Source organism: Scyliorhinus torazame, chromosome 6, assembly GCF_047496885.1.
Source record: "Scyliorhinus torazame isolate Kashiwa2021f chromosome 6, sScyTor2.1, whole genome shotgun sequence".
In the NCBI taxonomy this organism is placed as follows: domain Eukaryota; kingdom Metazoa; phylum Chordata; class Chondrichthyes; order Carcharhiniformes; family Scyliorhinidae; genus Scyliorhinus; species Scyliorhinus torazame.
Window position 1 is genome coordinate 276,814,756 of NC_092712.1, and position 22,274 is coordinate 276,837,029.

The following is a 22,274-nucleotide window of genomic DNA, read 5'->3' on the forward strand; positions in this document are numbered from 1 at the left end:
GGCTTCGAGGAAGAGCTGGAAGCGCTGTTTGAAAATCTTCCAGTTGGCCCCGAGGTTGCCGGCGATGCGGAGCGGCGGCAGCGGGCTGATGTTGTCCATGTCACAAGATGACGGAATGCTGGCGGAAGGCAGATCACTTGCAGGTAGGTCTAAGAAGTGCTAGTATCCCACCACACCTGGTATCATGATGTGTTGGGTGTTCTGGATCACATACAGGTCACCAACACTTGAAATAGTGCAACACTATTTTATTGAATCATTAACTGTTTAAACTTACTTAGACTGTGGGTTAATATGATACTAGCTTAACTAAAGACCTTTGCCTTGTCCTAACCAGTCGATGCACTCAGCACATGGTGAATGTCTGTGTTGCAGGCTGTGAGCTCTGTCCTGCTAGCTGGCTGCAACTCGAATGAGCGGGAACTCTGATGCCCCCTGTGTTTATAGTGCATGTGCTCTCACTGGTGATTGGCTGCGGTGTTGTGTGTGTTGATTGGTCCCACTGTGTGTCCATCAGTGTGTGTCTGCACCATGATATACTGGTGTATATTATGACACTGTCGATGCTCTTTGCAAGAGAACCAAGCCATTTTAGTGATTGTTCTCCACTCCCATCTGATTAGACGTGTATATTCTGGTGGCTTTACAGAGCTGAGCCAGTAGTCATCACTGAAAAAAGAGGGGCAATCAGGGACTAAACCCCTGACGGCATTCCTGCCAAGGGTGTGACAAAGGGAGTGAACGTACTGCAGTTGGTGTTAACCATCCTGGGTGTTCAGTTCGACGAGGGGTTTAGGTGGCAAAATGTATCTGGTTATGATCAAATTCAGCGGCAACAACTCTAGCAGAAGAGGAGAGAAATATAATTGTTTATCTTATAAGTTACCATATGTTACATAAACTGGTTCAATGGTTTCATCACTGTTTTCATTATAGAGCGAAAGAAGACTGAACTGTATCAGGAACTTGGTCTTCAAGCTCGCGATTTACGATTTCAACATTTAACGAGTATTAGTACGAGGAATAATTGCATCATCCTAAGAATGGAGGTAAGAGTCAAGCCTTCAGGAGATTCAGTATCAAAAACCTCTGTTCACTTTCTTTTACTGCATTCTTGGGATAAGGAAGTTGCAAACTTGGCTGGCATTTATTGCCCATCCCTGGTTTCCTTTGATGCAAAACATTTTTACATGAACTGTTGTTAGGAAGGGAGTTCCTTGACTTTGGTACCCTGACAATGAAGGAATGATGATGTATGTATAAGTGAAACTTTGACACCATTACCTTCGTCCTTCTATGAGGTGGAGGTCAGAGGTTTCAGAAGTGCAGCTGTTACATCTAACATGACATCAGCTGCATCCATGAGCTCCAATCAGATTGCTGCCACTAATTATGAGTGTTGCCGTGACATTCCGTGTATCATATTTGTCAAAACACAAGTTGTGTTTTGCAGTAAAATTGAACAAGAGATTCACGATGCGTACAAAACGCTTGCTTTTGCAATTCTTTTTACCGTAAATTATAAAATAATAAAATGGCGCTCGGTCACTTTATGAACAAGTGTTCCCATTTATTTTGCAATACGTACCTCATTGGTTGCCAGGTTGCCAAACTTGATGGTTTCTGGAAGACCCACATTCTGAGCAGGCACTTGAAAGCATCACCATGTTGCTCCAGACAGGTGGCAGCACAAATTGGGGTGTATTCATTTAAAAAAAAAAGGAAAAGGCTCAATTTCAACATGGCCTTATTACTTCCTCAGGGCATCCCAGTTTGCTCCATAGCCAATTAATTGCTTTTACCATGAGAGAAAAATATGGCAGCCAGTTTGCATAGTTCCCACAACAAACGAATGAGATGATCTGTTTTGGGGATAGTTATTGAGTGAGAAATATTGACCAGGACATTGGAAAAGCTCCCTGCTTCCTTTTGTGTGGTGCTCTTGGGTGCTTTACATCCACCCAACCATGAGAGCAGGACCGAAAAACGGTTAAATTCTGCTGTTTGAAGCAGTTACATATCATCAGGAAGTAGTTGCTGTTGACAAGCACATTTTGTGATTCAATGGCATGGGTAAAATCTCTGTCGAGTGTACATTCATGAGAGCTCTGTCGTGTAGTTGGAACTGACCTGCCTTGATCCACAGGTGCACGGGTCCTTTAAAATAGAATTAGATGTGATAATTGGAAAGAAATGACTAATTTGGTAAAACAGGTACACCCAGTGCGTTTGCTACTCAGGGGCATTGGCAAACAGAACTATTTTTTGTTTGATAGAAATCATGATCGAGGCATAGATTAGTTCACTTCCATCTGTCCAAACAGAATGTGTAATTTGTACTTTGTAAAAGCAACTAAAATGGATCCGAGTTAATTCTGCGGAAATGGTTGCTGGTGATAAAAGAAAAAACAGGTACAGTGCAGACAAAAACGTTTTTGCCGCAGTTAGAGAGATTTATATTCTGTTTAATCTAATTTAGGCAGGATTTAGTGTTTTCCTCAGTGGGTGGCACAGTGGCTGACACTGCTGGCTCACAGTGCCAGGAATCTGGGTTCAATTCTGGCCTCGCCTGACTGTGCGGAGTCTGCACGTTCTCCCCGTACCTGCGTGGGTTTCCTCCGGGTGCTCCGGTTTCCTCCCACAGTCCAAAGATTTTTTAAAAACATTTTATTAGGGTATTTGTAGTTTTTATAATAACAATAAAGATAACAGCAACAAAAACATGGTACATAAAACAATTCCATCCCTATCTCGTTCTTCGCACCCCCCCCGGATTTCTGCCTCAGCTGACATTTTAATTTTCTCCGAGAAAGTCGACAAACGGCTGAACCCCAACATTGACCCTCTCAGGGCGAACTTTATTTTCTCAAGACTGAGAAACCCAGTCATGTCACTAACCCAGGTCTCTAATTTTGGGGGCTTCGGGTGCCTCCACATTAACAGTATCCATCTCCAGTATCCGTCTCCGGGTACCAGGGATGCAAAGGCCAAAACGTCAGCCTCTCTCGCCCCCTGGACTTCCGGCTCTTCGAACACTCCAAAGATCACCACCCTGGACTTGGCACCATCCGTGTTTTCAGCACCGTGGACATAACCTTAGCAAAACCCTGCCAAAACCTGTGGACATGATTTGCTGGACCTCCCGTGCACCTCGCACTCCTGTCCTCTACCCCAGAGAACTTGCTCATCCGGGCCACCATCATGTGCGCCCGGTGCACTACCTTAAACTGTATCAGGCTAAGTCTCTATCCCACCTCTCCCTCCCGCCAGCTCCTCTTCCCACTTGCCCTTTAGTTCCTCTATCGGAGTTTCCTCCCCTCTCCCACCCATGTTCTGGAAACTACCCTGTCCTGTATTCCCCGTGGTGGCAGGAGCGGGAAGGTCAGAACCTGCCTTCTCATAAAATCCCGTATCTGCAGATATCTAAACCCATTCCCTGCTGGCAATTCAAATTTCTCCTCCAAATCCTTTAAGCTAGGGAAGCTCCGTCTATAGATAGATCTCCCATCCTCTCAATTCATGCTCTCTGCCATCTCCGAAACCCTCCATCCAGCCTTCCCGGAACAAACCAATGGTTGTTGTAAATCCGATGCTCCCTCCGCTCTCCTATATTTCCTCCACTGCCCCCAGACTATCAGAGTCGTCACTACCACCGCACTTGTGAAATACCGGGCCGGCGAGAACGGCAGAGGTGTCTTTATCAGTGCCCCCAAACCTGTGCTCTTACACAATGTCGCCTCTACTAGCTCCCACACCGACCCCCCCCCCCACTACTCACTTCCTAATCATGGCTATATTACCCGCCCAGTAGTAGTTACAAAAGTTTGGCAACCCTAACCCACCCTCCCCCCGACTACGCTCCAACAATACTTTCTTTTTGCCCGCCCACACAAAACCCAAAATCACCTTATTCACCCGTTTAAAAAAGACCCTCGAGGTCAAGTTGGGGAGGCACTGAAAGACGAACAGGAATCTGGGGAGGACCTTCATTTTCGCAGTCTGTACCCTCCCTGCGAGTGATAGCGGGAGCATGTCCCATCTCCTAAAGTCCTCCTTCATTTGTTCTACCAGCCGGGACAAGTTTAACTTGTGCAATGTCTCCCATTCCCGAGCCACCTGGATTCCCAGATAGCGAAAGCTCTTACCTACTATTCTAAGCGGCAGCTCTCCCAGTCTCTTCTCCTGCCCTCTTGCTTGGATCGTGAACATCTCGCTTTTCCCCATGTTCAATTTATACCCCGAAAACCTGCCAAATTTGCCTAAAATCCGCATAATTTCCCCCATCCCCTCTAATGGGTCTGAAATGTACAGGAGCAGGTCATCCGTGTAAAGCGAGACCCGGTGTTCCACCCCCACCCCGAACCAGCACTTTCCAGTTCCTGGAAGCTCTTAACGCCATGGCCAGTGGCTCTATGGCCAGAGCAAACAGCTGCGGGGAGAGGGGACACCCTTGCCTTGTCCCTCGGTGCAGTTTAAAATAGCCCGACATCAACCGATTCGTGCGCACACTTGCTACTGGCGCCTGATAAAGCAACCGCACCCAGTCAATGAAGCCCTGTCCAAATCCGAACCTTCCTAACACCTCCCACAAGTAATTCCACTCCACCTGATCAAAGGCCTTCTCCGCATCCATCGCAACCACCACCTCCATTTCCCCCCGCCCCCCCCCCTCTGAGGGCATCATGATTACCTTTAAGAGCCTTCTAACATTGGCCGTGAGTTGCCTGCTGATGCACAATCAACACGACTAAAGCGAGGTTGTAGTCCAACTGAAAGCTTTAATAAGCTAGATGTTTCCCTCAGCAGCTCAGGTACAGAAAGAAGGCTGCTGGGGCGGCACGGGCTCTTGTACCCCACCTTGCAGGGCGGAGCTACCCCATACAGCTTGACCAATAGGAAACATACAATATCTACCAATGGTGTTCCAGCATTACCAGGTACCGTAATACCTCTACACAGACTACTACACCTGCCCTTTACAAATCCCGTCTGGTCTTCCCCTATAACCCCCGGGACACAGTCCTCTATCCTAGTGGCCAGTACCTTAGCCAGCAGTTTGGCGTCCACATTCAATAGGGAGATCGGCCTGTTTGACCTGCATAGCTCAGGGACCTTCTCCCACTTCAGAATCAGTGAAATCGAGGCCTGTGACATTGTTGGGCGAAGGACTCCCCTCTCCCTTGCCTCATTGAATGTCCTCACCAGCAGTGGGCACAATAACTCCGAGAACCTCTTGTAGAATTCCACCGGATGGCCGTCGGGCACCGGGGCCTTGCCCGACTGCATGCCCCCCAGGCCCCCATTATTTCCTTAATTTCAATTGGGGCTCCCAGCCCTTCCACCGGTTCCTCCTCCACCCTCGGGAACCTCAACTGGCCCAAGAACTGCCTCATCCCCTCAACCCCAGCCGGGGGTTCCGACTCATATAATTTACTGTAGAAGTTCTTCAACACCTCATTTACCTCAACTGGGTCCATATCCGCATTCCCACCTCTGTTCTTTACTCTCCCTATTTCCCTGGCCACCTCCCTTTTCCTCAGCTGGTGCGCTAACATTCTACTGGCCTTTTCCCCGTATTCATACACTGCTCCCCTTGCCTTCCTCAGTTGTTCCACCGCCTTCCCTGTAGATAACAGGCCAAACTCCACCTGTAACCTCCGCCGCTCCTTCAGTAACCCCGTGTCCGGTGCTTCCGAATATCTCCTATCCACCTGGAGGATTTCCCCAACTAACCTATCCCTCTCTGCTCCTTCCACTTCTCTATGGGCCCATATCGATATTAATTCCCCTCTAACCACTGCCTTCAGAGCTTCCCACACCGTTGCTGCCGAGACCTCGCCCGTATCATTTATTTCCCAATAGTTCTGGATGAACTTACTCACCTGCCCACAGACCACCTCATCTACTAATAGCCCCACATCTAATCTCCATAACGGGCGCTGCCCTCTCTCCATACCAATCCATAGATCAACCCAATGTGGTGCATGATCCGTCGCCACAATTGCCGAGTACTCGGTATCCACCACCCCAGGCAGTAGAGCCCTGCTCAGAATAAAAGAGTAATTCCGAGAATATACCTTGTGGACATACATAATCACCTTATTCACCCGGTGTACTCCAGGTCCTCCACCTTCTCCTGCAGCCTTTTCTGCTGATCCCTCATCAGTCGCACCTGTAACTCCAGCGCAGTTAGGTTTTCCTCGTGCTCGACCACCTTCTCCTCAATCCTTTGGATCGCCCGACCTTGGGCTTCTAGCCCCTGCTCCACCCGGTCGATCGATGCCTTGATCGGGTCTAGACCTTCCTCCTTTTGCTTGCTGAAACCCTCCTGAATAAATTTCATCAGCTGCTCCGTTGGTCACTGGGCCGCTGAGCCAGTACCCTGCACCCCCGCCATCTTTTTCTGTGCTGTGGGTTTTACACGTGCCTTCTCTACTCGATTTTTCCTTCTTATACGACCACTTCTGGTCCACGTGTCCAAATACTGGTGTGGGATTCCTCCTCACTGTCCCATCCACTCCCGAAATTTGAAAAAAGTCGGGGGAAAAAGGTCCTTCACGAGCGGGAGCTACCAAATGCGCGACCTCCTACTCCATGGCCGCCACCGGAAGTACCCCCACAGTCCAAAGATGTGCAGGTTAGGTGGATTGACCATAATCAGTGTTACGGGGATTGGGCTGGGGAGTGGGCCTAGGTAGAGTACTCTTTCGGAGGGTCAGTGTGGACCCGATGGGCCAAATGCCTTCCTTCTACATTGTATGGATTCTAGGTTAATACCAATTCACACTGAGATAGCTCTAGAACATCATTGAAAAGGAAAGTTTTGGAAAGATCTGCATTTATGTAGTGCCTTTCACGACCCCAGAGCATCCCAAAGCAGTTTTCAGCCATTTAGCAGTTTTCATAGATTACCATAGATTATCATAGAATTTACAGTGCAGAAGGAGGCCATTCAGCCCATCGAGTCTGCACCGGCTCTTGGAAAGAGCACCCTACCCAAGGTCAACACCTCCACCCTATCCCTATAACCCAGTAACCCAACTCAACACTAAGAGAAATTTTGGACACTAAGGGCAATTTATCATGGCCAATCCACCTAACCTGCACATCTTTGGACTGTGGGAGGAAACCGGAGCACCCGGAGGAAACCCACGCACACACGGGGAGGATGTGCAGACTCCGCACAGACAGTGACCCAAGCCGGAATCGAACCTGGGAACCTGGAGCTGTTGTGCTATTGTGCTATCCACAATGCTACCGTGCTGCCCCTAATTTGCAATTATTGTAGGAAATGCTGCAGTCAATATATGTCCAGCAAAGTCCCACAGACAGTAATGTGATCATGACCGTGCTGTATAAATATTGGCCTGGATACTGTGGAGAACTCCTCTTATCTTTGAAAAGTTCCAAGGGATCTTTTACCTTCACCTGAGTGGACAGATGCAGAGTTAGTTTAATGTCTCATCCAGAAGCTGGAATAAATTCTGTAATGGTATTTTACACACTCCCCGGAGATAGTGCTTCAGCTAACCTGCGGCTCTGCAGTGCATCTGTTGCACAGATCAAGTATCCTGAATAAACTTTAGAATTTGGAGCTTTATGGTTACCTTCACCGACATACATAGCCAGTATTATCCTTGCTGGTAATCCCACAAGAGGAGTTGCCATTTGGTAGTATGTGGAGTATTGCTGAAATGGGCCATCACATTTTAAAGTGTCCTGATGAATACAAGATGAAAAGCTTCGACAGGTCTCTCTTTTCAGCAATACTCAAGGAGTTCTGCGTTTTGTTTTCTTCTCTCTTTGGCAGATTATAAAGGCTGTAATTACTCAGGAATATCTTCTTATCCTGGATTATCGGCAATTAAACCTGGAGCAGTGGCTTTTGAAGTACCTGACATTGCAATTAGCTGGAGATGGTCAACTGGTCACATACTCTTTGCCTTTTGAATTCCGAGCCATAGAGGCAATACTTCAGCACAGGGTTAGTGAAATTAAAATTATTTATACTGCAAAAATTTTTTTTTTTTAATTTAGAGTACCTAATTATTTTTGTCCAATTAAGGGGCAATTTAGCGTGGCCAATCCACCTACCCTGCACATCTTTGGGTTGTGAGGGCGAAACCCACGCAAACACGGGGAGAATGTGCAAACGCCACACGGACAGTGACCCAGAGCCGGGATCGAACCTGGGACCACGGCGCCATGAAGCAGCAGTGCTAACCACTGTGCCACCGTGCTATCCTTTATACTGCAAAAATAAACAGATTAATGCTATCGGTTTTGTTAGGGAAACTAGTGTCCCAAAATCTGAAAAGCATTGCAGATGGGTGAATAAAAATGTTTAGAAAGCAGGATTTTGACTTGAAGTATTTGCCTTTACGCCAAGCCAGTACATTTGATTAACCACATGACTACATTTGCTTGAATGAGTAATTTGGCTCCCTCAGCTCTGCAATAAAGTTTTGTGGTTAATGGGTAAACTATGTTTAATCATGTTAATGTATCAACAACTAAAGCTGCAGTTCCAATTTCACCTTGTAGGTAAGTAGTGAAATTTTGAATGACCTATATGATTGTTTTCTGTGATTAAGTAATTGATGATTATATAATACTAGGAATCCTGCAGCAAGTAACTCGCCTCCTGACTCCCCAAAACCTGTCCACCATCTAAAAGGCACAAGCCAGGAGTGTAATGGAATACTCTCCACTTGCCTGGGAGAATGCAGCTCCAACAACCCTCCATAGGCTTGACACCATCCAGGACAAAGCAGCCCACTTGATTGGCACCCCTTTCACAAACATTTACTCCCTCCACCACTGACGCACAGTAGCAACTGCGTGTACCATCTACAAGGTGCACTACAGGAACTCACCAAGGCTCTTTTGGCAGCACTTTCCAAACCCACGACCACTACTGGAAGGACAAAGGCAGCAGATACATGGGAACACCACCACATGGAAGTTCCCTCCAAGGCACTTGCCATCCTGACTTGGGACTATATCACCGTTTCTGACTTGGGAATATATCACCGTTACTTCACTATTGCTGGGTCTGGAATTCTGGAATCCCACTCCAACAGCATTGTGTGTGTATCTACACCGACTGCAGTGGTTCAAGAAGGCAGCTCACCACCACCTTCTTAAGGGCAATTAGGGATGGGCAAGAAATGTTGGCCGTGTGAAAATGTTGGCCTCAGCGAAACCCTCATCCCGTAAAAATAAACTTACAAAATATATAAACATAGGTGATTTCCTATTGCACTTCCTTATCGCACGTTTTGTGTCAAACCATTAAGCTTCGATGCACCAGGCAAATCGATGGCAGATTTGCTCTTGGAGTTATGAAAACTGTGCAGCTCGTCTGGTTATTTTCCACACATTGTTTAATGCAATCTCTGTCACTCTTAGAAATTTGTCCCACCTCACATCAAATTACTTCCACTTGATTATCTGATTTGTGAAACTGTGGAATTCGCTACACAAGACTGCGGTGGATGCTGGGACAGTGAGTAAATTTAAGGATGAGTTAGACAGATTTTTAATTGGTAATGGGCTGAAGGGTTAGAGTTAAGGCCAGGATGAGATCAACCATGATAGAATGGCGGAGCAGACTCAATGGGCCAAATGGCTAATTCTGCTCTTCTATCTTATGAACATATGACACTGGAAATCCTGATTCCAGCTGAGATGGTCGTACTGGAGATAACTGTATTTCATTATTCTGTGTTCTACTTCAGTGTCTTCTGCTGCAATTCAACCTTACCACCTATTACTTATTTGAGGCCTATGTATTCTAAAAATGATTTTGAGCTTTGTTTCAAATCTACATTCAGCACAAATTTAACAAAAAGACTTTGTCTATTTTTCTTAAAGATAGCTTATTTTATATTGTCTCCAGATCAGCTTTCTGCAAACAAGACTAAATGAGTTACAGCCTCAGATACTCGAGATGTTAGAAGCCCTGGTGAACCCCAAACAGTTGTCAATTGATCGAAGCAAGCTACATGTCTTACTTCAAGCCAGTAAAAAGTAAGATTAAACCAATATCAAACTAAACACTTAACTGATGCATTACAATTTGGAATTTCTCCGAGTACTTTCTTTAGTTTCACAATTACAGGGCCATTTCCATTGGTGTACCTGTATTTCCTATGGCCAAAAGCTTATAAATGTAATCAGCATTTTAAAGGATTAATAATTTATTCTCTACTAATTATTCTGCACTGAAAGGTATACTGGGCACCAGCCATATTCTTCATATCATCTGAAAAACAAAACCCTCGTTACACTGGTGACTTCCAGCTCCAACTCACTGGCCCCGTCTCTCTCAACACCCCGATTGCCTTTGAGTTGTTGCACTGCTCATTCAACATCTAGGATTGAATGAACAGAAAGTCCCAAACTATTGTCTTCGGTCCCTCCCACAAACTCCAGACCCGAGCTATCTACTCCATCCCTCTCCCTGGCAACTCTCTGAGGGTGAACCAGGCCATTTGCAGCCTTCATGTAGTAGTAGACCCTGAGATCAGCTTCCACCCTGTCACCAAGATTGGCAATTTCTATCTCTTTGATTTTGCCCATCTCTAACCTGCCTCACCTCATCGCTTGCTAAAGCCCTCATCTGTCCCTTTGTTGACACTTCCAATGCTTCCCTGCCTTGCCTCCCATCTTCCACTCTATAACTCTGGTACCATGTCCGAGCTTGCATCAGGTCTCGTTTATACATCACTGCTGTGCTTGTTCACCCACCTCCCAGTCTGGTAAATTTGATTTTTAAATTCTCATCATTGTTTTCAAACTCTTGCTTTGCCTCACCTCACCTCTCCCTGTACAACACTTGAAGACCTTTTGAGGTTCTCCAATTCTGGTCTCTTGCACATTCACGATATTAATCCACTATTTGTGATCATGCCTTCAACTGCCTGGGCCCTCTCTACCTCTCACTTTTCCACCAAGACACTCCTCAAAACCTACCTCTTTGACCATGCTTTTGGCCATCTGTTCTAATACTTCCATATTTGATTCAGTGATAAAGTTTGTTTGAAACCACTCCTGTGAGGAACCACCTTGGTTCCTCACTACATAAATGTTTCAAAGCATTTTCTGAGTCCAAGAAATCGTGGTTTAAACGTTGGAGACTTTTTACATTCATCCGAGATTCAGTCACATGGCAATTTACGATGCCTGCGATGGAGAAATACAGTTGACCAAATGAATGAATAGTTGGCTACATATAATTATCTCGAATTGAAAGGCCCTTCAATCAAACAAGATTAGAGACACAATCTCACACCTTAAGCATGGTATCATTGGATTACCAAGAGCACCTTGTACAAGCCTAGCAAACCCAATTAATCATAGTGAGGCATAATGCAAGCAGTCTTACAAACCGCTCTCTGAGTGGCATGCAGATCTGTGGTCTGTCAAACCAGGTGAACGTGTCGAAACATCAACTCTGGTCTCTCTCTCTCTCTTAGACAAATGCTGCCTAAACTGTTGAATTTTCCCAGCATTTTCTTTTTATACTTTGGCTTTCCAGTGTCCACAGTATTTTGCTTTTGTTTCAGTGTTTATTCTCTGGTGGCTCCTGAGCAAGTTTACATTGTCAGCAAACCATAATTAAAATGACCATTGGCCAGCATAGGATTTGTAATTTGGTTACCAAAGTTCAAAATAATAATAATCTTTTTATTGTCACAAGTAGGCTTACATTAACACTGCAATGAAGTTACTGTGAAAAGCCCCTAGTCACCACATTCCGATGCCTGTTCGGGTACAGAGGGAGAATTCAGAATTCTCAGCTGGTCCGGGAATTGAATCCGCGCTGCTGGCCTTGTTCTGCATCACAATCCAGCTGTCGGGTCCACTGAGCTAAACTAGCCCTACTTAAGGTTTAAAGTAGAAAACCTAACTGCATATTTCATACGACAAAAATTGGCCACGTAATGAATAATGATTATTATTAATGGACTGCCCTGGTAGATGGAACAACAGCATCTGGAGTTCAATCCGGAGAAGTATGAGATATTTTATTTGAGAAATGCTAACAAGACAAGAGAATACACAATAAATGGTAGGATACGTTGAAATGTAGAGGGACATTGGGAGAAATGTAGGGGGGCGTTGGGAGTGTATGTCCACAAACCCCTGATGGTGGCTGGACAGGTAAATACGATAGTCAAGAAGGCATATTGGATATTTGCCTTTATTAGCCAAAGTAAAAAATTAGTTTCAGCAGGGAGTTAATTTCAGGGCAGCACAGTGGTTAGCACTTCTTCCTCACAAAGCCAGGGTCCTGGGTTCAATTATGGCCTTGGGTGACTGTGTGGAGTTTGCACGTTCTCCCCGTGTCTGTGTGCGTTTCCTCTGTGTGCTCCGGTTTCCTTCCACGGTCCAAAGATGTGCAGGTTATGTGGATTGGCCATGCTAAATTGCCCTTTAGTGTCCAGGAATGTGCAGATTAGACACGGTTACGGGGATAAGGCGGGGGAGTGGGCCTAAGTATGGTGCTCTTTCAGAGGGTCGGTGCCGACTCGATGGGTTGAATGACCTCCTTCTGCACTGTGGGGATTCCATAGATATGAGGGAAATCATGTTCCATGCAGAGGGTGGTGGGATTTAGAACTCACTGCCTGGAAAGGTGGTAAAGGCAAAAACCCTCACAACATATAAAAGGTACTTGGATTTGTCCATGAAGTGTCAACCTACAAGACTATGGACCAAGAACTGGAAAGGGGGATTAGACTGTCCAGCCCCTTTCAGCTGGCAGGGCCGAATTATGATTTTTATAATTCTACCCTGAGGAACTTGTCCAGCAATGTCCCGGGGCTGAGATGATTTGCCTTCAACAGCCACAACTATCTCTCGTTGTGCCAATTATGACTCCAATCAGTGGAAAGTTTTCTCCTTGATTCCCTATGACTTAAATTTGACCTAGGTTTCCTGATGCCATCCTCCGTTAACTGCTGCCTTGATGTCAAGGGCAGTCACTCTCACCTCATCGCTTGAATTTGGCTCTTATGCCCGTGTTTAGGCCAAGGCTTTATTGAGGTCTGGAGCCGAATGGCCCTGGTGGAACATTTGGAGGGGTTGGAATTATTTTGTTGTAATTGTGGAATATTCCAATCCAGGTAACTTGAGGGAGAAAATCAAAGGTGGGGCTTGGGATGTGGGATGGAGGAGGGCAGGAATTATCTTTACATCTTGAATATAGATTGCACAAATACTTTCCTTTCTATCTGTTAATTACTATGCTCGAAGAACTGAATGGCCTACTCCTATTTCTTTTGTTCTTATACCTCCATGCAATCTGTTAAGTCACACTGCAGTTGCTCTGCTACAGCAGGTCCAACTACAATACAGAATTATGTCCCTTCATGAATTCCTATGTCAACACTTATAATGGTAAGTTGCCAGGAGGTTTGTGCAGAGTCATACGTGTTAAATTATTATTTAGTGTGTAGCTTGTGTTGCGTTTATATCAGAATATTTACATCTGCTTTATTTCATAGCCTATCTGAGTTGGAGACAGACATAAAGGTCTTCAAGGAGACATTACTGGAGATTCTAGATGAAGACAAACAGATCGAAGAGCTTTGTCTCACCAAATGGAGGGAGCAACATGTTTTGTATGTGTACAGCTTTACTTATTTTTACTTGTGGCAAAAGTCTCGAGCAGGTTCACCTTCGACTTCATTATAACACAGTTAAGATGGTGCAGCCAACAGTTATGTCTTGTTATGTACTTAGGATTTCAATTTAGCTCCAAAAAAGGCAATTTATAGTTTGTTATTTTTGGGGTAGGGGAAATATGTGGAATCTGCTTCTGAAGTTATATAATATGAATAGATAACTTTAATTTTTTTACCAAGTCTGGAAATGTTTGTGTATGTGTACAGGATGGATTCTGCTGTGTTTATCCTCAGTATTGAGTAGTTATCTGGCATTCATCGTCTAGCTTCACACATGAAGTGAGAGGAGATTGTGACCAGCTTATTGCACCTGATTAATAGTGCTGGTGGTCTTGATCCATATGTTTGCTGTTCCATATTTCAGTTTAAATTTCCAAGTGTTTTCAAATTTGTTTTGTGGAATGTGTGTGTCACTGATTAGGCCAGCATTTATTGCCCTCCCCTTATTGCCCTTCAGAAGGTGGTGGTGAGCTGCCTTCTTGAACCGCTGCAGTCCCTGATACACCCACGGTGCTGTTAGAGAGGAAATTAAGGATTTTTCCCCAGCGACAGCGAAGGAATGGTATTTCCAAGTCAGGGTGTTGAGTGACTTGGAGGGGATTCTCCAGGTAGTGGCGTTCCCAGGAATCTGCTGCCCTTGTCTTTCTAGATGGTATTGGTCGTGGATTTGGAAGGTGCTGCCTAAGGAACCTTGGTGAGTTCCTGCAGTGCATCTTGTAGATGACACACATGGCTGCCACTGTCCATCAGTGGTGGAGGGAGTGAATGTTTTTGGAAGGGGAAGGAATCAAACAGGCTGCTTTGTCATGGATGGTGTTGAGCTTCTTGAGTGTTGTTGGAGCTGCACTCATCCAGGCAAATGGAGAGTATTCCATTACACTCCTGAGTTGCGCCATATAGGTGGGGGACATGTTCTGGGAAATTCAGGAGGTGAGTTCCTTACTGCAGGATTCCTCGCCTTTGATCTGCTCTCCCAGCCACATTATTTATATGACTAGTCAATGTTAACCCCCAGGACAACGATAGTGGGGGATTCAGCGATGGTAATGCCATTAAATGTCAAGGGGCATTGGTTCGATCCTCTCTTGTTGGAGATGGTCATTGCCTGACACTTAGGTGGTGCGAATGTTGATGAAATTAGATATGAATTCCATACTTGATGTATGATTCCACTGCCTTGCCATAATGGTACGTTTCACCCTTTCTCCAAGATAAACTCTACTAAACAAGTGTTTTATTTTCCATATCATGAGTAACTATGGCATCCAATAAGAACGGAGCTGTAGCTCATGCAACACCTGAAGATAATTTGATGTTAGAAATTCCTTGCTTGTCGGAATTGGATTATGGATAAGCGAATTCAGTTGAAGGCTTAACCCCATTTAGGCTGAGGCCATTATCACACTCTCTTGGGCTAAATTCAATCTCCAGGACTCGGAGTTGAAAAGCCAGCACATGATGCAAATATGATTGTCATCAGACAATGTCGCCGATAGTATTATCACATAGAACCATTCTCCCCTACTTTGGGGTAAGTCAGGAGGGTAATAAATAATCTGCAGGTGCTCATGTTAGAAAAGGTAGCATGAAATGAATAAATTATGAATGGACATATTTGAAAAGAATTCTGTTTATTGAACAGTTTGTAAATTGCAGTTGTTTGAGATCTGTCTGAAAAGAGAAGTGACTGTAGAAATCTTGTGATATTTAAATTTGCGCACTTTTGCTGTGTCGGTGGGGATTACTATTGCTTCCTTTGTTTGCAGTGAACAGAATAATACAAGGATGGATCCTGCGGAAGAGATGGAACTGCTTCTAGAAAATTATTACCGACAGGCTGAAGACTTGGCCAATTCGGTGCGAGAGTTGAAGGTGTTAATAGATGACTCTGAGAACATCATTTTTATCAACTTGGACAGGTTGGTTAATGTCAGCAACTTCCCTTGCTTATGAATGAGGGAGAGTGCACACACACTTTTATTTATTCAATTGTATTGTCCTCATTATTAATTGTTTAATCAGTGAGGTAGAATTTTTATCAAACCACATTCTCTTACAGATTTTATCTCTAAACTGCCATGCTAATTGAATTTGTTGCAGACCACAATAAGAACTGATCCACATTGAAAAGTTGTTGATAGGAAATTAAAATTAAAACACCCACTCTATTGAGACAGAATTACATTTTTTGCCAATTAAAAAAAAAAACATTGACGCGGCACCGGTCGGGCCAATTAAAAGAGGCCCTTGCAGCAATTCTCCGCTAACAATTGGCCGAGTTCCCGCCGGAGTAGTCACTCATGGTTCCATCCGACGGGAGCTCGGAGTGGCGGCTGCGGACCCAGTCGGCGGCCGCTCTGGTGGAGGGGCGGGGGGATCCGTCACGGGGGGGTCCAGGACGGCAAGGCTCACGATCGGGGGCCACCGATTGGCAGGCGCGCGCGATCTTGGAGGGGCCTATATTACGGGGCCGGCCCGCTGTGTGGGGCTGCCATGTTGCGCGAACCCGCGGACGGAAGTGCAGGGCCCCGAATCGGCAGCCGGAGCTGCGAGGAGCCCTGCTAGCCCCCTTCAAAATGGAGAATCACTCTGGACTTTCTTGGAGATTCGTGCCTGTTTTCTCACGGGCGTGGGGACATATCCCCATTATCACAGAATTCCGCCCTATGTTTTGAATTATTAGTATTTCAGCCAGAGAGTTGCAACTTGTTTGTGTGTGCACAGTTAGGAAATGGCTGGCTAACAATGTGTTTGCCTATCTAAATGTAATGGGGCAAAAGAACTAGGAGATGCCACTTTTTTTTTTAGATAGCACTTCAGTAACTATTATATGTAGAAATGATACATGTATCAAAAGGTAATGAAAACTGTCATTTGTTACCATTATTTGGGGTTTTAATAGTTAATAGTTTTAATAGATCGTGGTTGATAATGTGCTTGGAGTTTTCATATACAAACAGTATTCAAAATACATACTTAAAAGAGAAACATTTGCAGATCAATGGAGAAAGCACGGGTGGGAGGTTAGAACTTTCAAAGAGCCAGTTTATCTGCCGAGAGGAGGTGGTGGTGTAGTGTTATTTCCACTGGACTAGACCCAGCGTATTGCTCTGGGGACACCGATTTGAATCCCATGACAGCAGATGGTGAAATTTGAATGTAATAATTTGCAATCAAAACTCTAATGATGACCATGAAACCATTGTCAATTATTGTAAAAACCCATCTGGTTCACTAATGCGATCCTTACATGTGACACCCAGACCCACAGCAATCTGGTTGATTCTTAAATGCCCTAGCTAGCCAGTTCAAGAGCAGTTAGGAATGGGCAATAAATGCTGGTCCAGCCAGCGATGCCAACATCTCATGAATGAAAAGAAAAAAAGCACAGCTATGATGGACCAAATGGGTAACCTCTGTTCTGCAATGATTCTATGAAACTGTTCCTTTCAACACTGTATTCCATAAGAAGCAGAATTTCATTACTACGAAATATCTTTGAAAACAAAAGCACTCCTGTGCAATTGGTGCCTTGGATTTCGGCAAATTTTGTAGAAAGGTTTCAATTCGAAATGTTGGACGGGATTCACCGTCGGCCAACGGCAAAATCGAGAATCGCGATTGAGCGGAGAATAGCCTCCGATGCCAAAATTGCGCTAAGCGGCGGTTTGACGCCAAATTGGGATCCTCCAGCACTCCGGAAATGGCGTAAATGCGTCGCTTGCCACGTATTGTTTAAGCACCGTTGGCATATCATTAGCGAGCCTGACCCTCTATTCTCTGGGGCCTCCGCGATACTCCGTCGCTGATGGGCTGAGTTCCCGACAGCGCGTTTCACTTGTGGTCTCAGCGGGCGGGAACCCGGGATGGCGGCTGCGGGCTATGTCCAGCGCTGCCACAGATGGCCGAGAGCCCTGCTACTGGCCGGGGGGGGGGGGGGGGGCTTCCGCGAAGGCTGGTGGGTGGTGGCTGGGGGGGCAGTACTTGGCAGGTCGGGTCTGCGCACGGCCGGTGCCACGTTTTATGGGGCGACCGCAGCAGGTCGTCGCCATGCGAATGCGTGGCCATGGACTCGGCTATTCTCCAGCTGATTTTGTCGTGGGAGCCACGAGTGTTACTCAGTGCGGCTGCCAGCCCCTCACCGGTCGCAAGATCGGTGATGGTTCAGCGCTGATTTTTCTATCGTAAAATGTCACAGTTCCCATGCCGGCATTGGCACTTAGCCTCCAAATCGGTGAATCCAGCCCGTTGCTCTTTTTTGATGAAAGAAAGATCTTTGCATTCTTGAAATGTTGTGAAAATAACCCCCCGCTTCCAAATGATGTGGTTGTAAAGATGACAGCGTAGGGAAACCAAGAACCCTGAGATTTGATGAGATGTATAATTAGCTCATTTTTGTTTTATGCATATAAAACAACTTTTTTACAACAAAGCAAGTCTTGAGAAAGTAATGGAGTGCATCAGTATTAATTATTATTTTTAAAAAATATATTTTATTGAAATTTTTCATTCACAATTTTTTCCCCTTACACATCAAACATAAAGAAAATTTAACAGTACAAGTAACATGAGAACTACAATCTAATAAAGAGTAACTAACTAACATGGTAAACTAACCAAATAACATAAAATGAAACTTTCCCCTCCCTCCCCCCCCCCCCCCCCCCCCCCCCCACCTCCCCCCTGGGTTGCTGCTGCTGGTCATCTATCTTCCCTCTAACGTTCCGCTAGGTAGTCGAGGAACGGTTGCCACCGTCTGGTGAACCCTTGAGCCGATCCTCTCAGTGCAAACTTAATCTGCTCCAGTTTTGTGAACCCCGCCATATCGTTTATCCAGGCCTCCAGTCCGGGGGGTTTCGCTTCCTTCCACATGAGTAAAATCCTATGCCGGGCTACTAGGGACGCAAAGGCCACGACATCGGCCTCTTTCGCCTCCTGCACTCCCGGCTCATCCGCAACTCCAAATAAAGCTAACCCCCAGCCTGGCTTGACCCGGACCTTCATCACCTTCGAAATCACTCCCGTCACTCCCCTCCAATACCCCTCAAGTGCCGGGCACAACCAAAACATATGTGTGTGGTTTGCCGGGCTTCTGCCGCACCTCCCACACTTGTCCTCCGCTCCGAAGAACCTGCTCAACCTTGCTCCCATTATGTGTGCTCTATGTAGCACCTTAAATTGAATCAGGCTAAGCGTGGCACATGAGGAAGAGGAATTTACCCTGCTTAGGGCATCAGCCCTCAGACCCTCCTCTATCTCCTCCCCGAGCTCTTCTTCCCACTTTCCTTTCAGTTCGCCCACCAGCTCCTCCCCCTCTTCTCTCATCTCTCGGTATATCTCTTGACACCTTGCCCTCCCCGACCCACACCCCCGAGAGCATTCTATCCTGGATCCCCTGTGTCGGGAGCAATGGAAATTCCCTCACCTGTTGTCTTGTGAACGCCCTCACCTGCATATACCTAAAGAAATTTCCCCGGGGTAGCTTATACTTTTCCTCCAACGCTCCCAAGCTCGCAAACATCCCGTCTATAAATAAATCTCCCACCCTCCTAATTCCCAACTGGTGCCAGCTCTGGAATCCTCCATCCAGCCTCCCTGGGGCAAACCTATGGTTGTTCCTAATTGGGGACCCCACCAGGGCTCCCAGCACACCTCTCTGTCGCCTCCATTGCCCCCAAATATTTAATGTTGCCGCCACCACTGGGTTCGTGGTAAATTGTTTTGGTGAGAACGGTAGTGGCGCCGTCACCAGCGCCTCTAGACTCGTCCCTTTACAGTACTTTCTCTCTAATCTTTTCCACGCCGCTCCCTCTCCCTCTATCATCCATTTACGGATCATCGCCACATTGGCGGCCCAGTAGTAGTCGCCCAAATTCGGCAGCGCCAGTCCCCCTCTGTCTCTACTACGTTGTAAGAACCCCCTCCTTACCCTCGGAACTTTCCCTGCCCACACGAAGCTCGTGATGCTCCTGTCTATTTTTTAAAAAGTTCACTCTTTCCCATGTTAAGCCTATATCCCGAGAAATCTCCGAACTCCCTCAATATCTGCATGACCTCTGTCATCCCCCCCACTGGGTCCGTCACATACAACAGTAGGTCACCCGCGTAGAGTGACACTCGGTGTTCTTCTCCCCCTCTAATCACCCCTCTCCATTTTCTGGAGTCTCTCAGCGCCATGGCCAGTGGTTCAATTGCCAACGCGAACAGTAATGGAGATAGCGGGCATCCCTGTCTTGTTCCCCTGTATAGTCGGAAATACTCCGATCTGTGCCGACCCGTGACCACACTTGCCGTTGGGGCCCCATAGAGGAGTTTGACCCAGCTAACAAACCCGTCCCCGAACCCGAACCTCCTCAGCACCTCCCACAGATACCCCCACTCCACCCTATCAAATGCCTTCTCTGCATCCATTGCCGCCACTATCTCTGCCTCCCCCTCTGCTGGGGGCATCATTATCACCCCTAATAGCCGTCGCACGTTGACATTTAGTTGTCTCCCCTTTACGAATCCTGTCTGGTCTTCGTGCACCACCCCCGGGACACAGTCCTCTATCCTCGATGCCAGCACCTTTGCTAGCAATTTGGCGTCCACATTTAGTAGTGAAATAGGCCTATAGGACCCGCACTGCAGCGGATCTTTATCCCGCTTCAAAATTAGCGATATCGTCGCCTCCGACATTGTCGGGGGTAGAGTCCCCCCCTTCCCTGGCCTCGTTAAAAGTCCTCACCAACAGCGGGGCCAGCAAGTCCACATATTTTCTATAAATTTCCACCGGGAACCCATCTGGTCCCGGAGCCTTCCCTGCCTGCATGTTCCCCAGCCCCTTGGTAACCTCGTCCACCCCAATTGGTGCCCCCAGGCCTTCCACCTCCTGCTCCTCCACCCTTGGGAACCTTAATTGGTCCAAAAACTGCCGCATCTCTTTTCCCTCCGGGGGTTGGGACCTATAAAGTCTTTCGTAAAAGATCTTAAATACCTTGTTTATCTTCCCTGCTCTCCGCACCGTAGCTCCCTTTTCGTCTCTAATTCCCCCTATCTCCCTCGCCGCTGTCCTCTTTCGCAGCTGATGGGCCAACAGGCGACTAGCCTTTTCCCCATATTCATATCTCATCCCCTGTGCCTTCCTCCACAGCACCTCCGCCCTCCTGGTGGTCAGAAGGTCGAACTCCGTCTGGAGTCGTCGTCTCTCCCTGTACAGTCCCTCCTCCGGGGTCTCCGCATATTCTTTGTCCACCCTTAAGATCTCCCCCAATAATCTTTCCCTTTCCTTGGCCTCTGTTTTCCCTTTGTGGGCCCTGATGGAGATCAGCTCTCCTCTGACCACCGCCTTTAGTGCTTCCCATACCACTCCCACTCGGACCTCCCCGTCGTCATTGGCCTCCAGGTATCTCTCGATACATCCCCGCACCCTTCCACAGACTCCCTCATCCGGCATCAATCCCACATCTAATCGCCAGAGTGCACGCTGCTCCCTCTCCTCTCCTAGTTCCAGCTCCACCCAATGTGGGGCATGATCCGAGATAGCTATGGCTGAATACTCAGTTTCTTCCACCCTCGAGATCAACGACCTTCCCAAAACAAAAAAATCTATCCGGGAGTACACCTTGTGAACATGGGAGAAGAAGGAGAACTCCTTGGCCTTCGGTCTAACAAATCGCCACGGATCCACTCCCCCATTTGGTCTATAAACCCCTTAAGCACCTTGGCCGCTGCCGGCCTTCTTCCGGTCTTAGATCTGGATCTATCTAACCCTGGGTCCAGCACGGTGTTGAAGTCTCCCCCCATTATCAAGTTTCCTACCTCCAGGTCCGGTATACGTCCCAGCATCCGCTTCATGAATCCCGCATCATCCCAATTCGGGGCATATACGTTAACCAACACGACCTCCATTCCCTCCAGCCTGCCACTCACCATCACATATCTGCCTCCACTATCTGCTACAATGCTCCTCGCTTCGAATGATACCCGTTTCCCCACCAGTATGGCCACCCCTCTATTCTTTGCATCCAGCCCTGAATGGAACACCTGTCCCACCCATCCTTTCCTTAACCTAACTTGGTCCACCACCTTCAGGTGCGTCTCTCCCCCCCCCCCCCCCATCTAGCGTGATTAGTGCATCAGTATTAATAACTATTGTCAGTACAAAGACAATGCGATATGTGGACTATTTCTGTGCTCCATTATTGCTATTAGAACTGCCTACAATTGCCTATTTCTGTCCAATACTTTTGTGGTCTTTTTATTTGTAACTTGGTTCCTTACACCAGTTGTTGATATTCTCTGTCGACCCAGAGAGACAGCCGACAGACGGTCTTTGCATTTGTTTCTTCACTAACAGTCACCCATACCTGCTTTCCAAGAAAGGGTCACATAATATTGATCGGAATAATTTTCACTACCTGCATGATTACCTCTCAGGCTTATTGTAACCTGCTTGTGCGCTCCTTTTCTACATTGTAGAGAGCATTTGCTCATGCTATCGGCTATTATCTGCCTACCTCCATTATTAAATCTGGGATGGTGCTATCTCTGCACTCCCTTATTTGCTTTTGAAATATTGCACTTTACACCGTTCTGGGA

The 22,274-nt window shown here is 46.6% G+C and overlaps 1 protein-coding gene across 2 annotated transcripts in view; it reads left to right on the plus strand.

Annotated features, from left to right (window-relative positions):
• mrs2 (magnesium transporter MRS2) overlaps nucleotides 1-22,274 on the plus strand; it is a 37,640-nt gene that overhangs the window by 8,737 nt on the left and 6,629 nt on the right. For both annotated transcript variants that reach the window (XM_072509721.1, XM_072509720.1), the window contains exons 4-8: nucleotides 937-1,049; nucleotides 7,811-7,984; nucleotides 9,902-10,032; nucleotides 13,515-13,631; nucleotides 15,461-15,613. In XM_072509721.1, the coding sequence (XP_072365822.1) occupies nucleotides 937-1,049; nucleotides 7,811-7,984; nucleotides 9,902-10,032; nucleotides 13,515-13,631; nucleotides 15,461-15,613 (688 nt within the window). The remainder of the gene's footprint in view (nucleotides 1-936; nucleotides 1,050-7,810; nucleotides 7,985-9,901; nucleotides 10,033-13,514; nucleotides 13,632-15,460; nucleotides 15,614-22,274) is intronic.